Source organism: Vigna unguiculata, chromosome 6 (genome assembly GCF_004118075.2).
Source record: "Vigna unguiculata cultivar IT97K-499-35 chromosome 6, ASM411807v1, whole genome shotgun sequence".
In the NCBI taxonomy this organism is placed as follows: domain Eukaryota; kingdom Viridiplantae; phylum Streptophyta; class Magnoliopsida; order Fabales; family Fabaceae; genus Vigna; species Vigna unguiculata.
Genome location: NC_040284.1, coordinates 2026306 through 2052751, shown reverse-complemented (window position 1 = coordinate 2052751; position 26446 = coordinate 2026306). Strand labels below are relative to the sequence as shown.

The 26446-nt window shown below is 36.6% G+C and overlaps 2 protein-coding genes across 2 annotated transcripts; both read left to right on the top strand.

The window, feature by feature from the left end:
• The first annotated feature begins 6477 nt into the window (after positions 1-6477).
• LOC114188286 (isoleucine N-monooxygenase 1-like) lies at positions 6478-8187 on the top strand. Its single transcript, XM_028076888.1, has 2 exons — positions 6478-7467; positions 7564-8187. Exons 1-2 carry the CDS (start codon positions 6478-6480, stop codon positions 8185-8187), a joined length of 1614 nt encoding a protein of 537 aa, XP_027932689.1.
• Positions 8188-16859: 8672 nt separating this feature from the next.
• LOC114188705 (membrane-associated progesterone-binding protein 4) lies at positions 16860-25684 on the top strand. The gene is made up of 8 exons (XM_028077322.1): positions 16860-17095; positions 17266-17342; positions 17448-17519; positions 17654-17691; positions 18690-18733; positions 18943-18989; positions 22314-22488; positions 25333-25684. The coding sequence occupies exons 1-8, from the start codon at positions 16991-16993 to the stop codon at positions 25498-25500; spliced, it is 726 nt and encodes a 241-aa protein (XP_027933123.1). The 5' UTR covers positions 16860-16990; the 3' UTR covers positions 25501-25684.
• Positions 25685-26446: the final 762 nt, after the last annotated feature.

Here is a 26446-nt window from a genome sequence, read left to right as displayed (position 1 = left end):
AAGGTGTGATTTTCCAACTAAGCAAGTCATATAGAGCATGAATCTAGGCACTCCAAGGTGTAGGTTGGTGTCCAAGCTTGCGCTCCACAAGGCCTACAAAGGTAGGCCCAACGATCTTTTGGTCCAAAACACCTACAAGGCCCAAAAGCCCTCTAAGGCCCAATATATGGCCCAAAGAAAACCCTAATCTACTGGGCCCATAATACAAAACCAAAAATTAAATCTTAATCTAGTATTTACAAATAAAGACTCCTAGGTTAGGTCATCACATCCTCCTTGGCCCATGTGAACTTCATCTTGGGCCTTGCATGCTTAAAGGAGGCTCGTTCTTCTTGTATCCTTCTAGCCATGGCTCTAACGGTTGGTCCCTTAGTTAGAGGTCTCTCATCACAAAGTCAACTTGTTGACCAACCTTTGCACTTCTTTCAAATTATGAGGGCTATTCATGTTTAGGATAATCGCACACTTGTCAAGGTTTGCCTCAATGCCTCTTGTCATCGACATGAAACCTAAGAATTTTCATGTTCCCATACGAACAATAGTTCGTAATGTCCCAAGACTTCCAAACTCACCGACAAACGTTGAAGAGGGCAATCTTTCTAGACCCATCCGTACGAGTCACAACTCGCACACTAACACCGACAACAATCGCCAATCTGAGTCACAACTCAAGGAATGCTCGTGTTCATCCGCCATCCTGAGCCACAATTCAAGGGATGTCATTCCGAGCTAGAGATGTCAAAATGAGTTTCAACCCGTGAGCCAACCCGGCTCACCACGGGTTCGAGCCGGGTTGGGTTGAGAAAAATTCAACTTTTTTAGAAGTGGGTTGAACTCAACCCGGCTCACTTAACCCACGGGTTAAACGGGTTCGAGCCGGGTTGAAGGTGGGTTGGCCCACTTAACCCACCAACATTTTTTTACAATTTTTTTTTAATTTTTTTTTTAAATTTTCTTTTAATTTTTTTAAAATTATTTACTACTCCAATTATATTTGTTCACAATTTCATATTTTTAAATGCTAGAATGTTGCTTAATTATATTTGAATTATTTGAATGTTTAATTAATTTGATTGTCAAGTTATATATATGTTGATACTTTAATCTTTAACTATAATCTTTATAGTAAATTACTCAAGTAACTGTCTTATAAACAATTTTTTCTAAATTAACATGAAAAAAATGTATAGTTTTTTTATTTATATTTTGTTGAATAGCATGACAGAAAATTTGTAATATTAGTCATGCTTTCTTAGACTAATGGATACTTTCTTGGAAATAATTCTTCATATATTGGTGGTGAGCATGATCAAAACATTGGTTCTTTATTTTACTATGATTCTCATCTCATGAGTTACTTAAAAATTTTTTAAAATATTTGAATAACAAAAAAAATAAATAAATATTTTTTTTAGGTGGGTTGGTGAGCCAACCCACTTAACCCACCAACCCGTGGTGGGTTGAGCCGGGTTACAAAATTTCTGGCTCACCAGAAAGTGAGCCGGGTTGGGTTCACTCATTTTGAACCCGGCTCGTGGTGAGCCAACCCGTGTGAGCCGGGTTGGCTCACTTTGACATGTCTATTCCGAGCCATAACCCAAGGAATGCCACGTGTTTATCCCCTATCATGAGCCATAACTCAAGGGATATCATTTTGAGCCACAACTCAAGGAACACTCCAGCAAGCCTTTCTTTAAGGTATCACCCAAATCCTTGTAGACTGCGCACATCCAAGCATACAAAAGCCATGCCTCTGTATTTTTGCCTGGCGGTGCTCTATACCCGCCAGGCGAAATTCCATTCTAGACCGCTTGGCAGCCCCAGGATAAATATATAAATACAGTATATGTATATATTAATATATATATATATATATATATATATATATATATATATATATATATATATATATATATATATATATATATATGTATGTATATAATATAAAATATGTAACATCCCATTTATTAGTCTAAATCATTAAATAAAATATTTCATAGCTGATAATCACAAAGCCTGGAATACTAAAATGTAAAACCATATTACAATCATCCCAAAAGATATATTGGAATATATACCAAAGGGTAATAATCATAATTAAAACATTCCACGTAATGTGAACAGTGCTAGCATGTACACTTTGTTGTTATCAATTATTTAAACTGTGTCAATGAAAAGGATGGAATTGAACATAATTTAGCAAATTAAGGCGAAGTTGAACATATCAAGGACCAAATTGAATGCGCAAAAAAAAAAGAAACCAAATTGAACAAACTAGACCAAAATAGTATATATATATATATATATATATATATATATATATATATATATATATATATATATAGTGTCGGATCTTCAGCCAATATTTTGGGGTGCCAAAATTTTGGTCGAATTATCATTTTGGTATATTTTTTTTCCAAAAATGTCAAGTTGATCCTTTAATTTTTTTAATCTCAATTTTTTAAAATTGATATAATTTGATCTTTTTCGTTAAATTTCTTGAAATGGAACAAGGACTTTTCACTAAAATTGACACTAGGATTATGTCAATTACACCAACAAAAAGAATTCACAACTTCAATTTTGATGAAAAATCCTTAATCCAATTAAAAAAAATTTAACAAAAGAAATCAAATTGCATATATATACATATATATATATATATATATATATATATATATATATATATATATATATATATAGGATTAAATATGTTTTTGGTTCCTTAACTTTTAGTGAATTTTGAAATTAGTCAATTTTGAAACTTTGGACCAATTTAGTTCTTCATCTTTCGAAATACGTGGATTTAGTCTTTTTAATCAAATTTTTGTTAGGTTTATTTGATGTTTCGTACACATTTCATGATTGTATTTGAGTTGTTTATACTGTTTGACACATTTTTTTCTTTTGTGCTACACCTAGGCGGCTTAACGAAACATACCAACACTTCCCATCCTTTGTCGCTATAGATACATCGACAAAGACTGGGGGCTGGTGTACTACACCTAGGCAGCTTAGCCTGACTATAACCGTAAAATCCACCTACATAACCCCAAGGACGCAAATGATCACCATATATGCTATGCGAATAAAGAGTAACCGACCTAAGCCACTAACTTAAGGAAATTAAGCGAGAACTTGACGGACTTAGAGCATTACTAGCAAAGCCCCAAGGGCCCACAATAATCGAGCTAAGGGGCCTAGGCTAGGCCCAAACCCACTTGAAGCCCAAATAGAGGCCTAGCCCATGATGTGGCTAGAGATAATTAATAATCTATAAATACACATGGACCCCACCAATTAAAGGTACGCATTCATTAATTCCCTAATCACGAGATTTGACTTTTTGAGAATCCTTATCTAACTTCAGCGTCGGAGTCTCTTCCGTAAGTAACCCCTCTCGAGTCCAAATCGGTCCAAACCGAGACACCAGCATATAGCACATACATACCGGAAGAAAGCTTGCTAGGGAGATTGCGGATTGAGGTAAGGTGATATTCGTGTCTGATATCTCTTGTTTGTTCTTCCGCAGAAACATCTTTAATGTTAAATCAAATACTATTATGAAACGCATTTGAAATGTCAAATAAACTTAACAAAATTTGATTAAAAGGACTACATTTACGCATTTCGAAAGATGAAGGACTAAATTGGTCCAGAATTGTGAAATGGACTAATTCCAAAATTCAATGAAAGTTAAGGGACTAAAAACATATTCAACTCATATATATATATACATATATACATATATATATAAATATATATGTATATATATATATATATATGTATATATGTACATATATACATATGTATATATACATATGTATATATGTATATATACATATGTATGTATATATATATATGTATGTATATATATATATATATACATACATATATATATATACATACATATGTATATATACATATATACATATGTATATATACATATGTATATATGTACATATATACATATATATATACATATATACATATGTATATATACATATATATATATTGTTCCTGCAGAGAACAAATAAGATATGTTAGACACAAGTACTACTTTACTCTGATCTGCCATCTCCTCAGTAGGCTTCCTCCCGGCTGATACATGTCGCCTATGGATATCTCAGTGTAATTGGTTTGGACCCGAGGGGGTTACCTGCAGAAGAGACTTCGAAGCTCAAGTCAGCAAAATCTCTTAGAAAGTCAAATCTGGTGATTAGGAGAATAATGAATGTGTACCTTTAATTCGTGGGGTCCATGCATATTTATAGATTATTAATTATGTCGGGCCACGTCATGGGCTGAGCCCTCGTTTGGGTTATAGGTGGGTCTGGGCCCTAGCCTAGGCCCCTTAGTTCGATTATTATGGGCCTGATGAATATTACAGAAATGTTCTGATTTTGCCAAGTCCTTGCTTAGTTTCCTAGAGTTAACGGCCTAGGCCGGTTACTCTTTAGAGGCTTAGGCCAATATTGTTGCTTTAGTGTGTTCGATCGATGTTGTTCCTAAGCGGCTTAGGCCGGATACCTTGATTCACCTTAGCGTGTGTATGGTGATTGTTATTATTTACATCCTTGGTGGTTACGCGGACGGGTTTTATGGTTATTATTCGGCTAGGCCGGCTAGGTGTGGTACACTAGTCTCCCAGCCTTTGCCGATATAGTTATGACGGTAAAGGATGACAACTGGTGTCGTTTTTGGCTAGGCCGGCTATACATACATATGTATGTATACATATATGTATATATATATATATATATATATATATATATATATATATATATATATATATATGGGAAAATATATTTTTAGTCCTTTAACTTGAGAAAATTAAAATTAGTCTATTTTTGAAATATTGATTTAATTTAGTCCCCAAATTTTAGAAATGTGTGAATTTAGTTCTTTTAACCAAATTTTGTTAAGTTTATTTAACGTTTCAAACACGTTTCATGATTCTATGTGTATTTTTTACACCATTTGACGCATTTCTGTTCCAATGTTAGTTGAGAAACATATTTGAAATGTCAAATAAATTTAATAAAATTCGATTAAAAGGACTTAATCCACACATTTCTAAAGTTAGGAAACTAAATTGGATAAAAGTTTCAAAGAATAACCAATTCCAATTTTCACTAAAACTTAGGAGATTAAAAACATATTTAATATATATATATATATATATATAATTTTTATTAATTTATTAAAAATATCTACGAAATCATATTGAAGTATTTTTTGAAATAATATTTATTTCTTTCTTAGTTAAATATGTTTTTAGTCACGCGAAATTAGAATTTGTTTTTATCTTAAATTTTGATACATTTTTATTTTCAAATATTAAAAATAAATGATTATAATCTTTTTAGCTCAATGACATCAATTTTCTTTTTTATGTGTTGAACGATATTTTTGCTTACATTTTATCCAAAACTTGTTAAATTATGTAAACAACTCATAGGCTAACCTAAGATACGTTGAAAAAATCTCATATAATTTGGATAGATTAACTATATCTATTTAAAATAGATTAACTATATCTGTTTAATTTTAAAATTTAAGAAGAAACCATATTAAAATTTGAGACTAATACAGAATTATAATTTTCTATCCAAGTTAAAATAAAAACTAAAAACACGTTTATTTATTTTATAAAAGTTGTGGTTAAATATCATTCATTCCTGGGAGCCTATTATTTTGTACAATAACATGGAACAAGACAAAAGCACTACTGTGCAGTTTATACCTACTATACCTACTTTTACACATTATCATCTGACTTCAGTCTCTGCATGCCACAAGTTACATAATCAACTATCAACATGATTTTGTTATTGCACACATTAATAAGTCATCCACAATGAACTTGAAACAAGGTTTAAATATACTGTTATCGTTAACACTATTATAAGATATTATATCTTATTTTTCAATTAAATTATAAAATATTTAATCATTATATTTTATAAAAGTCACGTTATCTGCAATAAATGACACATATAATATTGTATAATAAACTAAAGTATAATAATATATATATATATATATATATATATATATATATAATTTCACATTAGACTATAGTTTAATTATCTATTTAATTTGTTAAAAAATAATATTTTATATGATTTTCATAAAAATTAAGAACCGAATATTTTATAATTTAATTTAAAAGCAGAAAAACAATATTTTATAATATTTTAATAAAAAATATATTTAAGCCACCTAAAAACATACTTCCTTACATATTCCTGTTTTGTTTTATAACTTTTGCATTCCATTTATTCATCTTTAAATTTTAAAAGTAAGAAAATACTGCCATGCACACTTTTCCACATGAAACATGTGAATAAAACTGACTTTGAATGAGTTAGAGGACTTTATAAACAGGTGCGTCGTGTTGATGTCAGAGCAAACAAACCTAACCAAATCTTCTTTGATCTGTAGAACACAGTGCAAAGGTTCTTGCTGTTTCCAATGGATCACTCCTCTATCTTTTTATTGTCTCACCTTCATCTTCAAACCTTGTTGTCATCTTTGATCATTCTTGTAATAATTTTCTGCATAACCTTTCTCAAAGGCCTTGAATCTCACTTGTTGAAGAAACCCAAGAACCAAGAAGTACCCTTACCACCTGGTCCTAAACCATGGCCTATCATCGGTAACCTTCCTGAAATGCTTGCAAATAGGCCTACATTCAGGTGGATAAACAACCTAATGAAGGAAATGAAAACTGAGATTGCTTGCATTCGCCTGGGCAATGTTCATGTTATACTCGTAACTTGTCCGATCATTGCTCGTGAATTCTTGAGGAAACAAGATGCTACTTTTGCTTCTAGACCCACAAGCATCACCACTTCTCTTATAAGTCGTGGATATCTCACCACAACCCTTGTGCCCCTAGGGGAACAATGGAAGAAAATGAGAAGAATTGTTGGCAATGAGCTGTTGTCCACAACCATTCACCACCAACTTCAACACAAGAGGCTTGAAGAAGCCAACAACCTCGTGTTTTACATCTACAGTATGTGCAAAAACAATGTCAACGCTGATGTTGGTCTTGTGAATGTGAGGGATGTCACGCAACACTATTGCTGCAACGTGATCAAGAATTTGAGCTTTGGTATGAGGTATTTTGGGGAGGGTAAGAATGATGGAGGACCTGGTTGTGAGGAAGTGGAACACCTTGAAGCCATTTTTGTATTGCTAAAGTACATTTATGACTTTAGTGTTTCTGATTATGTTCCTTGCCTGAGAGGACTTGACTTGGACGGCCATGACAACAAGGTGAAGAAGGCAATACAAATTGTGAACAAGTATCACGATCCCATCATTGACCAACGTATCAAAGAATGGAATGATGGGTCCAAGATTCATACAGAAGATTTTCTTGATATTCTCATCTCACTCAGAGATGCCAACAATAACCCAGTATTGACTACGCAAGAAATCAAGGCACAAATCAACGTAAGTGACTAATATATATGTTTATCCTTTTTATGTGTATATGTTGATCACTCCATAGATAATAACTGATAAAAAAAAATGAAATTTGTGCTGCAGGAATTGATGATGGCTGCGGTGGATAACCCATCAAATGCAGTGGAGTGGGGTTTGGCAGAGATGATAAACCAGCCTGAGTTGCTTCAACATGCCACAGATGAATTGGACAGGGTAGTTGGAAAGGAGAGATTGGTCCAAGAATCAGACATTCCAAAACTAAACTACATTAAAGCATGTGCAAGAGAAGCTTTTCGCCTTCATCCCGTTGCACCTTTCAATGTTCCTCATGTTTCCGTGAAAGACACCGTAGTGGGAAAGTACGTAATTCCGAATGGGAGCCATGTGCTGTTAAGTAGACAGGAACTTGGACGAAACTCAAAAGTTTGGGGTGACGAAGCTCTCAAGTTTAAGCCAGAACGTCATCTTAAGGGCAATGTGGTCTTGACAGAGTCAGATTTGAATTTCGTATCTTTCAGCACAGGAAGACGTGGTTGTCCAGGAATCGTGCTCGGAACAACAATGACAGTGATGCTGTTTGCTAGGTTGCTTCATTCCTTCACTTGGACTGCACCGCCCAATGCCTCACCCATCAACCTTGCAGAGAGCCACCATGATTTACTCCTGGCTAACCCACTTCTGGCAGTGGCAAAGCCAAGATTAACACCACAACTTTATACTGTGTGAACTATTTGTCCTTGGAGATAATCTCATTTATTATCTTATACACAAAAACTGTTGTTGTGTGGTGCCTTATTTAAATTTGGATTTCTGTTTAATTCAATTTCATTTGAGATTATACTGCAATGAAGTATTAATTTAAAAATTTTCTTTTTATCAGCAATTAATTTTTCATTTCAGTGTTCAAGATATACTAAACATTTTCACATTTGTTCTAAATCTGTTGGCTAGCCTTCAAGGTGGAATGCAAGATCTCCGATAAATTTGAAAAAAAATACTTATTTAAAAAATTAAAATGATAAAATAATTATTTGAAAAATAATTTATTTAGAAAGTAAACTTCGAAAGTATAAAAAAAAATCCGTAGATATATCTGTATATAAAAATAAATAGATAGATATATACTAAACATTCGCTCAAATCCGCATTCATTTAAATTCGCATTCTGCTTAAATTCGCATTTGAAAAAGAAAATTTCGAATCAATAATATTATGATTTTATTTTCAGTAAAAATCACGTAAAGTAATTTTAGTTTATATTTTACTACATTTCGTTATATTATATATATATATATATATATATATATATATATGCGTGTGTGTGTTTATGTGGAAACAAATAAGAGATGTTATAGACACAAATATCACCTTACCTCAATCATCAATCTCTCGAGTTGGCTCCTCCTCGGTTTGCGTATGCCATCTGTCAATGCACACAGTTTAGACCCTTGAGGGATTATCTGCGAAGAGGGCTCCGATGATCAAGTCAACGAAAAGATTCTTAGAAACACAAATCTCTTGATTATGGGATTAATGAAAGTGTACCTTTAATTGCTTGGATCCACTTGTATTTATAGAGTTATTAATTATGTTTGCCCTTCATGTGGGCTGGGCCATTGCTTGGGTCCTAGATGGGCCTGGGCCTAGCCCAAGCCCTTAGTTAATGTTTGTTGGTACCAGGGACCTTGTCTGTAATATTTTAAGTCTAGAGTGGTCAACAGATCTCGTCCTGTTTTCTGAAGTAAGCAACCTAGGCCGCCATGTGCTTTCATTTGTCCAGTTACTGACTTAGTTTCATCTGCTTGGTTATGTGTAGGCGGGCTTGGTCGTGCGGTTTTATTAGTACGCCTAGGTGCAGTACACTAGTTCTCCAGCCTTTAAGTGTGATGAACAATGTTAAGGCTGAAGTTTTAAGATGGTAATAGTAAGTGGAAGGGTGGCAGATGTCAGGGGTCTAATCAAGGGGTTTGCGCTGCCGTTTTGAGTGTTGTGACGTTTCATGTCAATTGTGACGCTTCGTGTGTCTGATACTTTTGGCAGGAGAAGTTGTAGCGATTCAAATTGTGGATTATAAATATAGTTGTTGTTGAGAGTTTGTAGTGATTCAAAGTGTCGTCGACTGTGTTTGTCATGGCCAAGAGGGAGAGGTCGAGGGTTTCTTCTACATGTACATGTGTCATTTTTCGCAGTTGCACGTGAGGCTGCCTTTTGATGATTTCACCATGGGGGTGCTACGTCTGTTAAACGTTGCCCCTACTCAGCTGCATCCAAAGAGTTGGGTGTACTTGCAAGCTTTTCGTGTTCTTTGTCGCTCGTTATATCTGCAACCATCCCCGCTGTCATTTTTGTATTTCTATGATATGAGACTCAAACATCCGACAACATGGTTATCATTGATAAGTCAACCGAGTATAAGTAGGCTGGAAGCGTTCACTCAATCATTTAAACATTTTAAAGATGGGTTCTTCAAGGTAGTAGTGAAGGAGCCAAGGAGATCGTACTTCTATAATGATGACGGGAGCACTAAGTTCCTTTTTAGTTTGACCGACAACCCTTGGCAGTATAAGGACATGAAGATGGAGAGATTGTCATTGGCGGATAAGGAGGTGGTGGAGACACTGATGAAGTTTAATGATAGGCTACCCACTAAGGGCTTAATTAGGGTTTATAATTCGATTCATTTGATTGTTAATATAGAAGGTATCTTTTTGTAATTTTAAGTGTTATGGTGTGTTTAAGTTAACTAATCGGTGTTTGATGTGGTTACTATAGGGAACATGGCACAGGTTGGGAAGAACTTGAACCTTTTTCAAGCTCTGAGGAAGGAGAAAGTAGCGAAGGCCAAGGCTGTTGGGAGCACTAAAGTTCCCAACTTACAAGAGTCCTTAGTTGAGGTGCACGTGCACGGGGGATCAAAAAGAAAGGCGGAGCTGCCCGCCAAACATGGTGGAGGGAAAGATGTTAAGAAGGTGAGGGCCGCCTTGCTGTGGTCGGGATCTTCTAGTGGTGCTAAGAAGCCGGAAGCTAGACTTATAGAGTTGTCGGAGACGCTTGTATGACAAGATATAAACATTAATTTGTCGGAGACTCTGGTTAATTCGATTGATAATATGGAAACAAACGCCATGATCAAGGCTATGCTAGAGTTTAATAGCAAAGCCTTGATCTTGGGACGCAGGGTTGGGAGTTTGTTTCAGAGAGAGTTGAAGGAGGGGAATCGGGCGAAGATAGAGGAGTTGCAAGGTGAAGTAGACAAACATGTCGAGGAGAAAGCGGCATGGGAAAAAGAAAGAGAGGAATGGCTGGAAGAGAAGAAGAGACTGGGTACCTGGAAAGTCTGGTGTCTGGAGTCGGAGAGGAAGTTGAAGGGAAGGGTTGCTGAGTTGGAAGCCGACTATGACGAGTTGAAGGAAAAGCATGAAGGCATAGAGACTGAGCTGGAGGACCTTAAGGGCTGCATAATTCAAGAGCATATTAACGGTTTCCATAAGGGTTTGCGGCAAGCGGCCTTCTTTTGTAAAGACGTTGATGTGTCGGATGCTAGGTTTGATGTGAACAAGGATGTAGTTGACGATCATCTTATAAGTGAGGTGGAGAGCAACCTAGAGGAGGAGGTGGGGAAGGTGATGGTTGAGGAAGATATCAATGGTGAAGAGGCCGTGGCAGCTGTTGATGAAAAGGCATACTAGGTTAGGGTTTTATATTTCCTATTCGATTTGAATCCTAAGTCTGTAATAATTTGTACATTGCTTTACTTTGCTACACATACGTTTATATGTCGTACACTGTTACATTTCCTTGTTAATATAGCTAATGTTCGCGATATATTTGTTGTCATCTTGATGTCGATAGTTTATATTGTAGGAGTGCATTTACATGAATGATGATGGTGCGGGTATGATGAAATGTAAATGTTGTGGTATTGTGATTGCTCTATTTGATAAGTGACCATGTGAAAAATAGGGTGGGTTTGCGTATGAATCGCATGAATCGTTTTAATAGTTGTAGTATGCGTTTTAGGCCACTTATTTGTGGTAAGGGTGGGGATAATGTCTATTGTAGGAGGGATCTATGCCTGCTCTTTAACTTAGTGCTTGCTAGTTTAGATAGGATGTCGGCTCTGAAATTTTCACTTCTTGGGATGTGCTGGACGCATACACGGTCAAAAGCATATTGGATGACATTACGGACCAAATGATAGTATTGCAGGAGAATGGCATCTTTGATTTGGAATTCATCGTTGAGATGACCCATAATGAGCTTGGAATCGGTCTTGCATATGAGTGTTTTGACGCTGACTTCGCGTGCGAGAGATAAGCCGACTAGGATGACTTCGTATTCGACTTGATTATTGGAAGTTTTAAAGGCAAAGTGTAGGGATTTTTCAATGAGGATATCGTTGGGGCCTTCTAAGATGATGTCGGCGCCTGCGTCCTTTGGATTCGAGGAACCGTCTACATAAAGTGTCCATTGGTCTTCCTCAAGGGTGTGTTGATGGTCGTTGACAAAGTCGAGCAGGCACTGGGCTTTGATGGGGCTGTGTGGTTCATAACGAATGTTGAATTCAGAGAGTTCCACGGCCCATGACGACATCTGGCCAACAAGGTCATGCTTTTGGAGTATTTTTTGGATGGGGTAGTCGGTCTTAACAATGATGTTATGGTTTTGGAAGTAAGAGTGTAGGCGTCTTGTTGCATGTACTAAGGACAATGCTAGCTTTTCCACCGTTTGGCATCTGGTCTCTGGATCTTGCAAAGTGCGACTAACGAAGTATACGGGATGTTGGACGCTAGTGATTTCTTGGACCAGAACAGCGCTTACAGTGTGATCTATTGCGGTGATGTAGAGGAGGAATGGTTAGTGGATATCCAGCTTGTGGAGGATAGGTGGGGATGTGAGGGTGGTTTTGAGGTTTTGGAAAACTTGTTCGCATTCGTCGTTCCAAGAGAACTTCGCGGATTTTTTGAGTAGTTGGATGATGGGTTGGGTTTGTTCGGCTAGTTTTGGTAGGAATCTCGAGATGGCGGTTAAGCGGCCTATCAGGCGCTAGACTTCTTTGATATTGTTGGGGCTTCACATTTCGATGATAGTAGTGCATTTTTCAGGGTTTGCTTCGATGTCGCGCTGTGTTAGCATGAAGCCTAAGAATTTGCCACGATCGACGCCAAAGACACATTTTTCAGGGTTGAGTTTGAGGTTGTATTGTCGTAGGGCAGAGAATACTGTGGACAGGTCTTGTGCATGCTGTTGGTGGCTTGGTGATTTGACAACCATGTCGTCGACGTACACTTCGACACACTTGCCCATTAGGTGGCTGAATACTTTGTCCATCAATCTTTGGTAAGTTGCTCCTGCGTTTTTTAGGCCGAAAGGCATGACCTTGTAAAAATAATTGGCATCGTCAGTGATGAAAGCGGTCTTGTTCATATTGGTTATGGCCATTGGAATCTGGTTGTACCCGAAGTATGCATCTAAGAAGCTGAGGACTTTGTTGCCGGCAGCACCGTCAACTAGCTAGTTAATGTTGGGTAAGGGATAGGCATCTCTAGGGTAGGCCTTATTGAGGTTCGTATAGTCAACGCATATTCTCGCCATTTTCCATTTGCTTTTTTGACCAGAACTACGTTAGTTAGCTAGGTGGTGTAGTGGGCTTCCTCGATGAAGCCAACATTAAGTAACTTTTCGGCTTCTACTTTTGTTGCCAGTTGGCGTTCTTCTCCAAGCTTACGCTTCTTTTGGGAGACGTATATGGCTTCTTTGTAGATGGAGAGCTTGTGGCATACGATTTGAGGGTCGACACTAAGTAAGTATGCGGCTGACCAGGCGAAGAGCTCGGTGTTGGCGATAAGGGTGGGTGTCAAGATATCACGTTGTTCTTATTGGAGACCGGTACCTAATTTGAGAGTACGACCATTAGGGAGCTCCAAGCTTATAGTGTTGCCAACTGGTTTGATTTGTGCGTTGCGTCCTACTCTGAGGTCTAGGTCATCGCTAGATAAACTATGCTAGATCCGAGTGGGCGTTTAATGTTGTAGGTTTGTAGGATTGGTAATTGAGGGCGTAGGCTAGCCATAGAGCACTCTCATGCGAGTCGTTTGTCTTTGTGAATGGTAAGGATGTCACCTGATGGGGAAGGGAATTTAATGGCTAGGTGGGGTGTGGAGACGACGGTGCCTAAAATGTTGAGGGATGGTCGACCAAGGAGGACATTGTATGAGGTGGGTGTGTCTACGACAAGGAAACAAATGAGGATTGTTTTGGTTTGAGTTCCTTCCCAAAAAACAAGTGTGTAGGTCTATATATCCACGGGTGGAAACCTTCTCTCCGGAGAATCCACAGATAGGTTCATAATAGGGGACCATGGCAATGGGTGAAAGTTGGAGTTTCTGGTAGGTTGTCCAGTAGAGGATGTCAACTGAACTGCCTTGGTCGATAAGCACCTTCTTGACCGCGTAGTTCTCGAGTTCGACCGTGATGACCATGGGATCGTCCTACTGGTGGTCGACGCCGTGGAAATCGTCGTTAGTAAAGGTGATGGGAGGCATACGACATCTATGGTGAGAATGAGTTATGTGATTGATAAATTGGAGATGACAGAGGTGTTTCTTCCTGGCTGATGAGGTGAAGCCGCCACCGGAAAAGCCTCCAGAGATGGTGTTGATTTTGTCGTGTAGTGGAGGATCAGCCGGGTTGATGTCAGTGAGGGCAGTTTATGGTTCTTGGCGAGTTGGTTGATTGGTGCGGTGATCGTGGCGAGTATTGCAATGGGGATGTCGGTTGTTAGATCGTGATGGATGTCGGGGTACGTTTCTGTAGACAAAGTGGCGGAAGTGGCCAGCGCAAACCAATTCTTCGATTTTGTCTTGGAGCGCCTTGCATTCGTCTGTAGTGTGGCTGTTGTTTCTATGATAGCAGCAGTACTTGGTCATGTCTAGATTGGGGGGGTTGGATGTTTTGCGAGGTGGTAGGATGAGATCGACATTGAGGGCTTCGTCGAGAAGCCGAGATCTGGGGACACTTAGCGGCCCATATCTGGTGAAACGTGGTTGTTTAGGCTTTCTGGGCCTAAAGTCAGGTCGTGGTGGTTATTTATCGCGGCTGGTGGTCGAGGGGGTGTAATCATTGTAGAACTTGGTGTGGAGGTTATGCATTTCTTCCATGCGGATGTAATCCGCGACACGGAGCTTGAGTTCGTGCATGGAGGCGAGGGGTGGAGATAGACGTTGTTAGCGAACGATCCTGGTTTAAGGGTGAGAGCCATACACTGCAGAATCATTTCTTGATTGAGGTTAGGTGTGCGGAGGGCAGTTTTGTTGAAGCGGTCAATGAAAGCACGCAACGTCTCGTCTTGTTCTTGTTTGACGTTAAGAAAGGATAGGTTTGTGGTTTGATGTGGGCGGCTTCCAGCGAAGTGGGTGGTAAACATGTGGGAGAGGGTGTCGAAATAGTCGATGGAGTATGAGGGAAGGGTAGTGAACCATTCAAGGGCAGGACCTTTGAGGGTGGTGGGAAAAGCTTTACAGAAGACGACATTGTGGGATTATAGAGGGCGACGTAGGTTATGTATATTTTGAGGTGTTCGTCAGGGTCTGTTTCTCCCGTATAGTGGTCTAGTGTGAAGGGTTCCCACTGGACGGGGAGAGGTGTGTTGGTGATGGTGTCAATGAAAGGATGAAGACATTTGGGTGGTTGGAATGGTAACGAGTGTGGTGGAATGGGATGGTGGATGAGGGTAGGAAAGGTAGTGGTGAAGTGATGAGGTGGGATATTGGTGGTGGGGAGGGTGGTAGCAAGGGTGGGTGTTGTGGGGTGCTTGGGGATGGTGGGATGAATGTTTGTGTGGTGGGTAGAGATGACGGGTGTTTGTTGAGTGGTGGTGAAGGTGTGTCGGGTGGGGTTGTACTCGCTTTCTTCCTCACTAGGTTGGTAAGCCAGGGACCTGGGGGCTTCTGATGATTCCTTGGCCTTCCCTTTCTGGGTAGGGTCGGCCTCGATCTTTCTTCTCAACCTCGAGTTTTCTTGCCTCAACGCTCGTCAGCATTACGCTTTCTAAGGTCAGCGAGTTCTTGTTGCATCTTGGCTTGGTCTTCAAGGATGGCGGCCAAGTCCGGGGTGATGTTAGCAGGCGCAATAGGGCCCGTCTTAGGTTGCTTCATGACTCCAACTCTACAACGAGTAGAAACCATTCTCGACAGTATGTGGATCGCTTAGTAAGATATTGCTTCGTGCCCCACGGTGGGCGCTAATTGTTCCCGCGGAAACAAATAAGAGATGTTAAGGACACAAATATCACCTTACATCAATCCTTAATCTCTCGAGTTGGCTCCTCCTCAATTTGCGTATGCCATCTGTCGATGTACACAGTTTGGACCCTTGAGGGGTTACTTGTTGAGAGGGCTCGGACGATCAAGTCAGCGAAAAGATTCTCAGAAAGTCAAATCTCTTGATTAAGGGATTAATGAAAGCGTACCTTTAATTGCTGGGGTCCACGCGTATTTATAGAGTTATTAATTATGTTTGCTCTTCTTGTGGGTTGGGCCATTGCTTGGGTCCTAGATGGGCTGGGCCTAGCCCAGACCCTTAGTTAATGTTTGTTGGTAATAGGGACCTTGTTTGTAATATTTTAAGTCTAGAGTGGTCAACAAATGTTGTCCTGTTTTCTAAAGTAAGCGGCCTAGGCCGCTATGTGGTTTCGTTTGTCCGGTTACTAACTTAGTTTCATTTGCTTGGTTATGTGTAGGCAGACTTGGCCGTGCGGTTTTATTAGTCTGCCTAGGTGCAGCACAATATATATACACACTTGTAACATATATCTTATATCTCTCCTATTCTCACTATCCCAATAAATTCTCAACACTCATAATATTTCATAATCTGTAATGATATCAATTGTAACATTCCGTATTGTATTATGACTCTTAAATTTTGATAAGTCTGCATCGCAATTAAGTCTACGTTAAGATCTCAAGATCAAAATGCGGACTTAACCAAATGTTTACTATAAAGCTAAATATTATATTTAATTTAATCACAAAAACCAACACAACACAATATCTATAACAATATATAAAAAGATATATCATCTTTTTGTGTCCACATTTCATTATTCTAGTTTTACCTTTAATTGTTATTTTAAAAATTAATTATTTTATAAATAGTTTATTTAATCAATATTCTAAAAATATCTTTTATCTTTAATATTTATTTTAAATATTTATTTTATATATTTTATTTTTTTAATTTTATATATAACAACTATTTTAAAAATTAGTTATATATTTTTTATTAATCTTCACTAAAATTTGAAATTTGTATGAAAATTAAAAAAAAAAAATGTGAACACACGCTTATATTTTGACTTGTAATTTTTAATTTATTTTTCCTGTACATCTTTTTGTTGTAATTCGATCTGGTTGTAACATCAGAAAAAAAAGGTATAAAATTCCTCACATAATTTCTACTCTCACAGACTCTTGTCTTCTTTATTGTTTAAGAAGACTATGACTCTGTTTCTGAGACTGAACTGAATATGTCGTTGAAGGCATTAGCAACCTCTCCTCTTTCGGGTATCACTGTTTTGGTCGTTGTCCTCGCTTTCCTTCTCAGGTTTTACACCAAATTCGACACTACTGAGGTTATTTCTGTTAACCTTAAAAGTTTAGGTTCTGGGTTTTTATTTTTGTGTATCGTTTGTTCAATTAGGTCATAGAAGACCCTATCTTTATTTTTTCAATTTTAATTAATTTTTATTCGTGTATGTATGGATGATGAAGTCAACGATTTTGACTCTGCGTTGTTTCGTAGAGATTGTTCAGTGGCGAAGAGCTTGCATTGTTCAATGGATCTGACGAGGGGTTGCCAATCCTCCTGGGAATTCTTGGGTATTCTCTCTCTCAATTCATTGAATGAGATAATTTGAAATTGTGATGTTTCTTAAGAATATTAGGGGCTGATATATTAATACCTTTTATTATTTTTTTTTATAGATCTGTTTTTGATGTAACCAAGGGAAAATCTTATTATGGGTCAGGAGGGGGCTACAATCATTTTGCTGGAAGGTATGTTCTTTGAATCCTTTTCTCGTCCAAAATTTTTGTTGTTGTTGTGTGTGTGAAAGATTTACTTTTCAACACTTACTGACCGCAATTTGTTCCTTCCTTTCTTTTTCTTTCCCTTTTTGGCATGAATTCAGGGATGCTTCTCGTGCATTTGTGTCTGGAAATTTCACAGGTAAATGAGTTGTGTTAGTTGTTCTGATTGATGTTTCTTAATGAAAGGGAATAATCCAGAATTAGGGACTGTCAACCACGACCAGTGAGAACTGTTTTTTCTTTATTGAGGAATGAGAGAATTTGTTAAGATGCTCAATATATATGTTTCATTTGGTTTATATTTTGAAAGCCTTGTCTGATGTTCATGTTAGTATTTTGTTAATGGGAGTCTCATGTTCATGTTAGTTGTTAGTATTTTGTTAATGGTAGGAGTTAAACCCACAACCCCTTTCATCCTCTCTTCTCTTCCAAACCCATCAAACCACCTTATATCTTCCAAATGTCAGTGGGAGGAGTTAAACCCACAACCCCTTTCATCCTCTCATCTCTTCCAAACTCATCAAACCACCTTATATCTTCCAAATGTTAGTGGGGGGAGTTGAACCCACAATCTCTCCCTTCCATCCCTTCCACTTTACCACTAAGCCACCTTATCCCTTCTCATGTTCTTATTGATTTAAATTGCAGTTGAATAGTTTGATATTAGAATAAATATACTATATATTTAATGGATAAAATATATGTGCTTGAAGAATATGGCCATTCTTGAATTTCAGAGTTCTCTTTTGTTTTTTATTTGATTGTGGACTTGCTCCTCTTCACCGTTCTTGAAATCATGCCACATGATCATCCTTTATGTATGTTTGTATCATATTTGTATTGTATTTTGCCAACCTTAGAGGTCATCTATACTATTCACCACAAAATTGATCAAATACTCCTGTTTTTGACAGTAAAGAGAATTTTTATTGATGACAAAGAGCGGTGTTAGATAATTAAGTACATGTAATGCTTTAAAATTTGACAGGAAGAAAAATAGAAGAGAAGATGTTAGCAAAAATAATATTTTTCTATAATTCTGTTTGTAGAAAGAAAAAAAAGAAGAAAGAACACTCTTTAATCATTCTAGCATGCCTCTTAACTCTTTCATATTTAATTTTTCTTTTTCTCATGTAGGAGATGGTCTCACTGACTCACTGCGTGGTCTATCTAGCATTGAGGTTGTAATCAATATGATTTGTTCAGTTCTTAATTTGTTTTCATCAAGATTTCATAAGAAGCTTGGCCTTACAAATTGATTTGCTCTTCTTGTCTGCACCTTGAATTTATAGCTTCTTCTTCTATATTTTGTGAAATTGCATACATTTGATTATCCAATATATTGATGTAACGTTTTTTTTTACAAGCGTAAATTAAATTGTTCATGCAGGTGAAGAGTATTGTAGAATGGAGGGATTTCTACCATAAATCTTATAAGTAAGTCATATTTTCTGAAATATGTTATTTTGCTTTAGTTAACTTTTGGATAATGATACTTTAACCTATATTTTTTTTACTCACTTTTAACCCACCACTTCAATCATCATTAGATCATCACATCACTAAAAAGAATCAAAATAAATGATCTAATGATGATTGAAGTAGTAGGTTAAAAGTGGGTAAAAAAAGATAGGTTAAAATATCATTATCCTTAACTTTTAAGTAGATGGTTAAAGTCATGAATAATTTGGAATGCATCCATTATGCACCTATATTTTGTCAAATTGATGTTTTTCATTGGAAAATGATTGACTACTTTAGATCCTAAACTTTTGGTCATACAATGTGTTGGAAGTCCCACATCGACTAGAGATAAGGCAATTTCACAATATATAAGTGGGTGCAAACCTCATCTTACAAGCCGATTTTGTGGGGTTGAGTTAGGCTTAAAGCCCACTTCTAACATGGTATCAGAGCCAAGTTAGAGTTTATCCTAGCGAACTTTCTTGGGCATTCTGTTCCACGTGATATTGGTATAAGTGGTACAAACCTCACCTTACAAGCTGGTTTTGTGGGGTTGAGTTAGGCTTAAAGTCCACTTCTAACACAATGTGTTTTGGACTTAGAGAACATTGACATAACTTTTCATTTCGTGTAGGTTTTAATGACATTCGTAAGAATGATTTTATACAAACCACTAACCGGTAGTGTATGTTCTGAATTTGTTTTTGCATTGTTTTATCGCTATTTCTTTATGTAATTCATTGTTTAGCATCTAGAGTGTTGGGTGTGTTGTAGGTTAGTTTTTGATGATCAGTTATGCTAGCTTGTGGAACTAAAGAAGCAAAATTTTGTGACTTTGTGCTATTTATGCTTTATGTTGGTGCACATGTTGGAACTCAATGAATGAGCATCTTCTTTAGGAAGGATTAAGGGTGTGTTGGAGACAGATACAAAAATTAGATTATTTCAATAGATCAATTGATGTGTAGTTGATTTTTTGTTATAATTAACTAACATAAATTATTATCAGAATAAGCATATTTGGGCGTAAAGCTTGTGGTCTTTTTAGAAGAAGGGTTGTTATGTTTTGAGTTTTCCAAAAGGCACCAAGTTCCACGTTGCGTAGTTTCCTCTCTTTCCAAGAGTTTATATACAAAGACTCTCCATATATCTTTAAAGTGGGTAGCAAGGGTTATGGGCCTTCCATGCATGAAGTTTTAGCCCTTATATGGACTTTTTTATGCACATTTCAGTTCAAACTCTTGTCGATTTTCCCATGTGCGATAAGGATGTCTAGGTCCTTTTCACCATTTGGTTTATTTATTTTATGTCTTTGATTAATATAAATCCTTAAAACCTTATCCAATATAGATTTATGGCTATCCAGATGTTGGGCCCTTGGTTTGTGGGACCCATGCTCTCCATGTGTCATCTCCCGGATGTTAAGATGGTAACATTAGGTCATCGCTTGTTCAATATTAACGTTGTATGCATGTGAACGTTATGTAATGTTCATCCATGCATTGTGCAATCTAGTGCGACGTTTGTGACCGTGTAGGTCAAGATTCCCTTTCCTATAAATACACATCTCTCCTGTCTTCTGAAATCACACTTTCACTCACTATCTTCTCTTTTTTTTCTTGTCCCTGTTTGAGTCCCCACTGATACAAGGGTTAGGGATTGAGGGTTCTTTTCGGTAACACTTGTTATTCTTATTTGGGTCTAGCCTACTTCTATTAAATTATTAACAACTTCTTGATAAATTTGTTTGACTGTCCAAAGATTCCTCTAAATCTGTGGGATTACATATCAGGTCACTTGTCTGTCACATACTAGTTTCTTGAAGTATCCTTTGTGCTAATTTGTGTGTTCAGTTAACAGTATGCACTGAGAATGCTGCAATTTTCAGTGGAACTATTTGTTTGGGTGAAAAACAAGATACAAGAGTTAGGGATTGAGGGTCTGTTAACAGTATAACAATTCTTATGATTCTGTGTAAAGGAATTGCCAAAAGGGTGGAAAACACTTTGTAGAAATACGTAATTTATTCAGACCTTTGGTGCCTTTCGTTAGAACTTGTTGTGTATATAGAGATACTATAACTGTCTCTAATATAATTATCGTAATGCATCCCATACCATCTTTGCCCTAACCTGTGGCCGCAGTCACCACCACCTCTGGTATCCCATTAATCTCCCTAGGCTGAGCCTGGTGTATATGCTACTGCCTCTTTTAATGCTGACAAAGTCGGATGGCTCTAACTTTGACTCTTGTGGCTGAGGTTGACCATTTGAAGTGGATTAAGATTTATGCTCTGCTTTGTTAGTTTGTTGTGTTATCAAATCCACTCTTAATCCTTACCCTATACTTGTTTGGTAGGGAAGAATGATATAGAGAGAAAAGATAGATAAATATGTGAGAAATAGAGCAGAAATGGAAGTTGTTTGGCTGAAGAGAAATAATGAGAAAATGTTTTTATTGTAATAATAATTTATTTATTTATTATTATTATTATTACATAAAAAGATTTATAAAAAAATTAGACTCCATATTGAATTATGTAGCCAACTCCCTATTTCCTCCTTTTGGTCACTTTGTCTCTCTTCTATCCAATCAAACTACGTCTGCTCCATCCTTTATTTCCTCTCTTACTAAACCTCTTGCACCTCATCCAAACCTCCAGTAAAGCAGATTTTGCATGCTCACAATACTTGTTTGTCTATCTGGGAGCAAGTCCTAGAACTCTATAAGAGTGATACTCAGCATAGTATGTGTTCAATAACCCACATTGGTGTCATTGGCTCTTAACAACTTTATTGCTGAATAGCTAACTACTGGGGCAAAGTTCATTGTGCCCTCCTGACTTAGACGAACATTTGTCTCTCGCTGACACCCTTGTCAAGGATCTTCAACAATGCATACTTTTTTCATGTTGTTGATTTGTATGAAGATTTATATCTACTCCGTGTTCTGCACAATCTTTGTTGCTTGTAATTCACACACGTTGAATTTATCACCTTTCTCTGAACGCACCTAATCAAATTGCAGGCATATTTCAGGGACTCTGCCCTCAACTTTTTTTCTGAGATAGGATTGTGTGTATGGGATCCCTCTCTTTTTTCTCTAGTGCTGTTTTCCACTTCACACAACGTGGTGTTTGGGTGGCTTCACTGTATTTTTTTCATTTACTCTGATTCTCTTACAGGGACTTACATCAGAAACATGACACAGAACTGGAAGTATGCATCTTCTGGTTTGTATCACACATCATATTCCTTTAGTGCTTAACATATTTTTTTTCCATCCTTACTTTTATAGGTATGTTGGCAAGCTAGTTGGCCGATACTATGACAGCCAAGGGAATCCTACTAAATATTTGAAAGGGGTGGAAGCCAAGGCTGCCAGAGGTGCACAACTTCTAGAAAAGCAGAAAATTGAAGAGGCTAAACAACCATCGTGCAATTCGAGATGGAGTCAAGACAATGGTGGTGAGGTATACACTATTGTCATTATTTGTAATCACTCTTTCTATATTTTTTTTCTTATAACAATTACAAAAGTCATATATGAACTTATTGCTGATGAATCATAGTTTTCTTACTATGTTTTCATTTCTTGGATTGTCCAGTTACTCTGTGTTGCTGATTTTTTACATCCTGTGACATCCCTTTTAAATAGAATAAATTTACTGAAATTAAACATCATATGAAACAGAGCATCAGACATAAAGTATGGAGGATTCATTGGTACAATTATCCAAAAACATACTGAGGAGAAAGTTTAGGCACGCCAGTTAAAAATAGGACACAAGAGTACTATTGTTTTACAAGATTGCTCATAGAGCAAGGATTTTAAAATTTAACACAAGAGTTCTTCAAAAGGGCTCAACTGCGAGTCACAACCCAGACCATGGGAACCCCTCTACCCAGCAACATCGTCACCACCCTAAGAACTTCCAGGGGTTTCCACATCTGCTCACACCAATAGTATTGGTGATCATTGCAAAAAAAAAAACCAAGCAAAGAAACACACACCAAGAGAAAGAGTAAGCTAGAGCAAAAATTGTTTTAATAGAGCAAATCAATAGTCAGATCATATTATGCACAGACAAAGAAGTAGTCACCCAAATCATGTGAAAGCAAACAATTTCAAGACTCTATGACTCAATATCCGGATCATATTTTTGATATAGAATTCTAAAGGAAGTATGCACCTATGCTGACTTCTAAATTCTGCAGAGTCTAGATGCAAGAGGTTATCACCCAACCACACAGGGTTAATCCTCTGATGTCTTGGGCCCAATATGTCCCAAGACTAGGACCTCCTGCCACTCTCACTACATAAATTATTCTACTAGTGTGAATAATTTTTAGAGTTCAGGATACATTCCTTTATCTAGACATCTCTTATATCAAGGTATACACTAACCACCATCACTAAGAGTTTCCCTTGAAACTCTCTTACCAACAAAATCCAAATGCCATATCAAGTATTCAATTCTCATGCCAAACCACCACCAATCAAACAAGTCATGTTTTCCATTTCATACTTAACATAACAAGATTTCGTTTAATCTCATACTTTATAAATGCATACCATGACATACATATATCACAAAATAGTATTCATCCCAAATAAATGAGTGTCAACATTTAAGTACCTATAATTCCATACAATCAAGCACAACACACAACCAAAATTCCTAAGTAAATTTATTATCACAAAACCAAAATCACTGCAGTAATGCGTGACACATTTCTTAAGCTACAGACATCTAATCGACGATCCAACCGGTCAAACCATAAAATAGCATGTTATGAACCAAATGTCAAAATTTGAGCTCAATCCAACGGCTAATGAGTCGGGAAAGTTAATTTTACTAAAACTATTTCAGAAAAAGACACAGTCGCCCAGCGACCAATCACTCGCCCATCGACCACTTGATGCTTCCAGAATTCAAAAAATAATGTCAAATATCACAGTTTCATGAATATTTGAACCCTTAACTTGGAAATACACCAAAAATTAACGTTTTTCCCGATCTTGACTCATATTCCACAAAACACTAATCAAACTTAGCCAAACGAACCAGGAACAAGCAAAACAACTTAAAAAAAAGTGAAACCCTAGCTTCCCTTACCTTACTCAAGCTTAGCCAAACGAAACAGGACCCCAAGGAGAGCACCACAGCTCCAGAAACAGATTAAGGAGCTGAAAATATTGGCACATGAAAACACAAGAGGGTTATTAGGACAAATCCTAGGTAGAGCCACAACAAGACAACTGGAATAAGAAGGTTGGGGTCTACTTACTTGGAGATACGAGTTCAGGCACCTCCGAACCAAGAAAATTCGCTAGCTTGAGGCAAAAATTTGTGCTCTAGCAGAGCTGCTGCTCAAGGGTTTGAGGAAGGGGAGGGATCTGTTTTCTGTAAAATGAAGCAAAATGAGGAGTAAGGGGCTGTGAGGGGGTCTTGGGAGTCCCTATAATGGGCTGACTCTGGGCCCTCTAAGAGGCCAGGCCCAAACCCTCTCTTAAAACAGAATTCAAATAAAAAGGGGTTTCACACATCCAAACTACTTGAATTAGCAACTTAAAATTAAATGGCAAACAAATGAATATGACAATAAGCTTCATGGAATACAGGAAAATTTTATGCATAAATTACATGGAATTGATAAATTTGATTAGCTTTGATTATGCAAGAATAAACTCAAATGTCCTATTAATTAAAAATGTAGTATGTGAAATGTTAAATTGGTAAGAATAAGACCAAGGAAGCACTTGGCCAAAGTTTAGCTTGGTGAAATTTGTTGAATATTAAAATTCAAAAAATGTGTCCTTACTTGCTGCATGTTTCTCTACAAATTAATGTTTGTCTATGCATAGCCTAATTTGTGGAAACTCTCTTTATTAGTTTCTCCAAATTTGATTATTAACTTATGTTTAAACTTCTCAAAAAATTTATTTCTTGTTTTATTCTCTTTTCCTACCAATATCTATAGAAAAGTTTATCGAAACATGTGCAAAATGAACTGAGCTTCTCACAATACCTAAAACTAATTTGTATATTCAACATTTATGCTAACTAGATCTTTTCATTTAATTTCTTCAAAAAGTTGAGGTACATAAGTTAATATTAATTTGAGGAAAAGTTTATATACAAAGAGACCAAAACTTGTATGGATAACTGACTTTGCCATGCATTAGACAGACAAATTTGTTGCCACTTAAATAGTCTGCAATCATGTTTTGTGATTAACCCTTCATCACCAAGGTCACATTAATGCAGATTGTTTACAAGTTATTATGACACAGATTTGCTTATTTTGGTTAGGTATGGTGTGATGTTGGTTACCCTAGATTGGTACAGAGACCAATAGAGATTGCTTTGACAGGGAAGATGAGCAAGCGTTGCGCATGCTTTGAAGATTCTCAGTTGGATCAACCTGGTTTAGAGGTATATGAAGGGTGTGAACACCGAGCCACCAGGTGCAAAGTTTAATCAAGAGTTTAATGTTTTTTTTAGCTTTATTTATTTATGTATATTAAAAGCTTAATTTAGTCTAAATGGCAATTACTTTTTGTAACTTATTATTTATATTTTGAGGTTTGGTTTGTGCTATTTTTAATCTGGAATAATCACTCTTGTTTAGAAGTTAAATTCAAAATTTGTGTTATTTGCCTGCTCTAGAAATAATCAAGATTGGATTGCTCTTTCCTTTCCTGTTCTATTTTGTTTTTTTATCATTAATCTGTAACTTTTATTTCTCACTAATTTTCATAAATTATAATTGAACTAAATCAAAAATATCAAGCATTTCTATTTTTACATGTCAAAAATATGAATATTTATAACTTCTGTTACTATCAATGAAATAATCTAAGGCACAAAATTACCAATTAATGTTTAGAAATCAAGACTAAAATACAGTGTTATCAATTGAAGAAGAACATTGTCATCGAGTAACAATTTGAAGTTGAGCCCAAGCAAATAATGGAAGCATTATCAGATAAAATATAGTAAAAGTCATCAAATAATGTTAATATATTGTCTATTTTAAAAATATACAATTTTATAAAGTTATAAATAGATTTTATAAGTATGCTTAGTTTAAGTAAACATTTTTTTATTTTCATTTCAATTTCTGAAGATATGCAAAAAAGTTGTAATGAAACATCTTTATTTACGGAATTAGATTGTTCTTAATTAAATGAATTTATATTAAATGAGTGAACAAAAGTGAGGAATCATCTATTTCCAACAATTCAAATTAAGTGTAAATTTAAATGTCATTAATTAATTAATTTTTCGTGCAATTTATAATTATTTTATTGAGTTGATTAATTAATTCGTGCAAAAAGATGTACGTGTAATTAATCTAAAACTTGTGTGTATTTTAGCATTGTTACGAATATGTAATAGGTGTTCTAAATCTTTTCCATTAAAA

Excerpts from the sequence above, each read along its gene's own strand:
- LOC114188286 (XM_028076888.1), top strand. The coding sequence starts at position 6,478 with ATGGATCACTCCTCTATCTTTTTATTGTCTCACCTTCATCTTCAAACC. Across the intron at positions 7,468-7,563 it reads AAATCAAGGCACAAATCAAC|GAATTGATGATGGCTGCGGT; the intron begins GTAAGTGACTAA and ends TTTGTGCTGCAG.
- LOC114188705 (XM_028077322.1), top strand. The coding sequence starts at position 16,991 with ATGTCGTTGAAGGCATTAGCAACCTCTCCTCTTTCGGGTATCACTGTT. Across the intron at positions 18,734-18,942 it reads GTGGTCTATCTAGCATTGAG|GTGAAGAGTATTGTAGAATG; the intron begins GTTGTAATCAAT and ends TTGTTCATGCAG. Across the intron at positions 18,990-22,313 it reads TTCTACCATAAATCTTATAA|GTATGTTGGCAAGCTAGTTG; the intron begins GTAAGTCATATT and ends TTACTTTTATAG.